The sequence below is a fragment of the Athene cunicularia genome, assembly GCF_003259725.1.
Source record: "Athene cunicularia isolate RWA chromosome 27 unlocalized genomic scaffold, athCun1 chr27_part1, whole genome shotgun sequence".
Classification (NCBI taxonomy): domain Eukaryota; kingdom Metazoa; phylum Chordata; class Aves; order Strigiformes; family Strigidae; genus Athene; species Athene cunicularia.
Window position 1 is genome coordinate 1,784,991 of NW_020799138.1, and position 2,817 is coordinate 1,787,807.

The 2,817-nt window shown below is 69.1% G+C and overlaps 1 protein-coding gene across 1 annotated transcript; it reads right to left on the bottom strand.

Moving 5' to 3' along the window:
- Positions 1–555: 555 nt before the first annotated feature.
- PRR15L (proline rich 15 like) lies at positions 556–2,250 on the bottom strand. Its single transcript, XM_026864668.1, has 2 exons — positions 2,131–2,250; positions 556–1,172 (listed from the first exon to the last, which is right to left on the bottom strand). Exon 2 carries the CDS (start codon positions 1,158–1,160, stop codon positions 861–863), a length of 300 nt encoding a protein of 99 aa, XP_026720469.1. The 5' UTR covers positions 1,161–1,172; positions 2,131–2,250; the 3' UTR covers positions 556–860.
- Between the last annotated feature and the right edge of the window lie 567 nt (positions 2,251–2,817).

Here is a 2,817-nt window from a genome sequence, read left to right on the forward strand (position 1 = left end):
GGGTCGGGGAGTCCCTGCGTTGGTGGCAGCCGGTGTCGCTCCCCACAGGGGTGGCAGAAGGGAACCACAGCCCTGTGACCCTGCCAGGCGGGGGGCCGGGGGGTCCACTGAGCTCTCCCTGAGCTGCCGTTGCTTCCAGAGCTGGTTTATTAACAGCAGTTAATTATCAGCAGTCGCAAGAGCCGACTAAAGGCTCAGCTTCCAACAACCCGAACTAACACCGGGGGTTGCCAGATCGGCTGTGGCAGCTGCCCTCGGCGTCAGCTCTGGCACCGTGCTCCGTGGTCGGGTCTCCCTTTCCGGGGGCAGGGAGCGATTCCTGGATGCGAGCGGGAATACGGCTCCTCCTGGGAAGCCCGGAGCCCTCCAAGCTCCCCACGGAGGCACCTCAGCAGAGACTTTGCCCATGGGGTTGTTCCCTCGGGGCAGGGATGTGTCATGTCCCCTGGTTTGGGGGTGACTGGTGGCAAGGACATGGCATGGGTGGCTCTGCCCGTGGCCACGTGGCCCCTTGAGCTTGGGAGAGGCACGGGGGGGTCCCCCGGTTTCGTCCCTGCAAGAGGGGGTCAGGATCGGGGCCGTCGTGCTCGGGGCAGAGCTGGGTGAACGATGGGCTCTGGTGGTCTGCGGCAAGCGGCCAAGCTGGGGTGAGCATCCTCATCCCAGTATGAACCAGTCAGCTTCGGGGGGCTCCCCATCCGTCCCTGGGGTGCCGCAAGCCTGCGGGCTGCAATTAAACAGGGTCCTTGCTTCTCCCTTAAATAAACTCCAGTCCGAGTCCTTTCTCCTTCCGCAGCCCTGGGGGGGGGACGGAGCCGAGCCAGCTGGTGGCAGTGGCCGGGGGGTGACAACCAGCCGGGTCATTTCTCCTCCCGCTCGCTGGCAGCGCAGAGGTTGGGGTTCTCTGCGAGCGTTGCCCGCACTTTCTTCTTCTCCTTAAAGCGTCCAGAGTTGGAGACCTTGACGTGTTTGCCCTTGGTGCTCTTGTCCACGATTTTCTCCAGGCGGGCGGCGAAGCCGGGCGGCCCCTCCTCGCCCGACCCCTCCTGGCTCTCGCCGCCGGCGGCAGCGTGGCTGTCGGGGCTCTCGTACAGCACCGTGGGCACCGACCGGCGTTTCCGCAGGAAGGTCAGCTTCCACCAGCCGTGGCCGTCGGCCATCGCTGTCGGCCCCTGAAATGGAGGTGGGGGTCGTACTCCCTCTGGGGGGGTCCCTCAGCCCCCCAGCCCTGCCGTCCCTGGGATGGACAAAGGGACACGGGCTGGCCGTGCCAACGGGAGCGCCGGGTGCCACGTTTGCCAACGTGGCTTTGGTGGTCTCCGACCGTCCCTGCCGGGATGCTCATGGCAGATGCGGGGGGGCTGCATGGGGCTGGGGTAGGAGGCCCCCCAGGTGCCGGGAGGGGATGATTTGGGCATCGCTGAGCCCGGGGGAAAGGCTGGTGGCACCGCCAGGAGCCGCCGGATCAGCTGCGTGTAGTGGGGCAGGGAGGGAGCCCAGTAAGCAAACAGGAAGAGGAACTGGGAAGCGGGTGGGAGCTGGGGAGGTGCCGGGATCCCTGCCAGGGGGGGGTCACAACCTGCTGCACCCCAGGGTCGGGGTTTTCTCCTTGCCCAGCCCTGCCTGCAGGGACAGGCAGCAACAGCAGTGGGGCCCCGGCAATCCCGGAAGGCTCCGGTGCGGAGCGTGGCTCCAGGGCAGGGCCAGGGAAGGTGGCTCGGAGCGGAGGAGCCAAACTCTGCCCCGGCAGCGGGCAGGGAGGGGATTCCAGCCCCGGGTCCCCATCCCGGGGGCCAGCGTGGCTCCATGCCCCCGCGCCGCTCGGCCATGACCAACCCCACAGACCGACCCCTGCCCGGCTCCTCCCAGGTGGTGCCTCTGGCGTCGCGCCGGGTGCTGAGACAGGGGGACAAGGACACCGAGAGCGGGGCCACCACCCCAGAGAAGACACCTGGTAGCCCCCTGGGCCAGTTTGCTGTGTCCCCCCGCAGCGCCGTGCCCCCGCCTGCTTCCTCCTCACGCCAGAGCCGGGCGGGACCCGTCGCAGAACGGTGGCCGTGCCGTCACCTTGTGCTGGCAGCGGGGGGTTTCCACGTCCCACTCCCCACCGCGGGCACCCCCTGTGTGTACCTGCACCTCCCGCTTCTCTGCTGCGACCACCCAGCCCGGGGGGTCCCGGGGGTGCCGGGACAGCTCCGGCTGCGGTGCGCGGGCAGGTGCCGTCTACCTGCCGCTGCCCCGTTTGCTCCCGTCAAGGTGAACCCGCGAGCAAACCCCTCCTGCCTGAGCAAACAGCGGGGCCGGGCCAGGGCACGGCTGAATATTCATGACGGGGGAACCCGGGGCTGAGCCCCAACAGCGGCTGCCGGCCCGTGCCGGCTTCGGGTGCTGGCATTGACCGTGGCACCGGGCCGGGCTCGCCGCCCCGCTGGCCTCGAGGGCAGGTCACCGGCGGGTGCCGGGGTGGCTCATGGCACGTGTTTCGGGCAGACAGGAGTTAAGGGCAGCCGGCGGGAGCGTGGCTACGGTGACTTTCAGAGGAATTAGCCGAAACCAGGGGCTGCCAGACCGGTTCTCGCCTCCCGCTTCTCCCCGCTGGCCTGCGGCGAGCTGTCCCCAAGGCTGCCACCGCCGGGGACGGGGCGATGCCACGGGGGATGGAGAAGGAGAGCCGCCACCTCGCCCCTGCGCAAGGACACGGCTCGTGGGGACACGCTGGCTTGGGGATGGCACCCACGGGTGTGCCCCCCGCCCCGGAGCGATGGTGTCCCCGGGGTGCTGGAGGCAGCTGCTCCCCCAAGGCCCGTGGGCATCCCG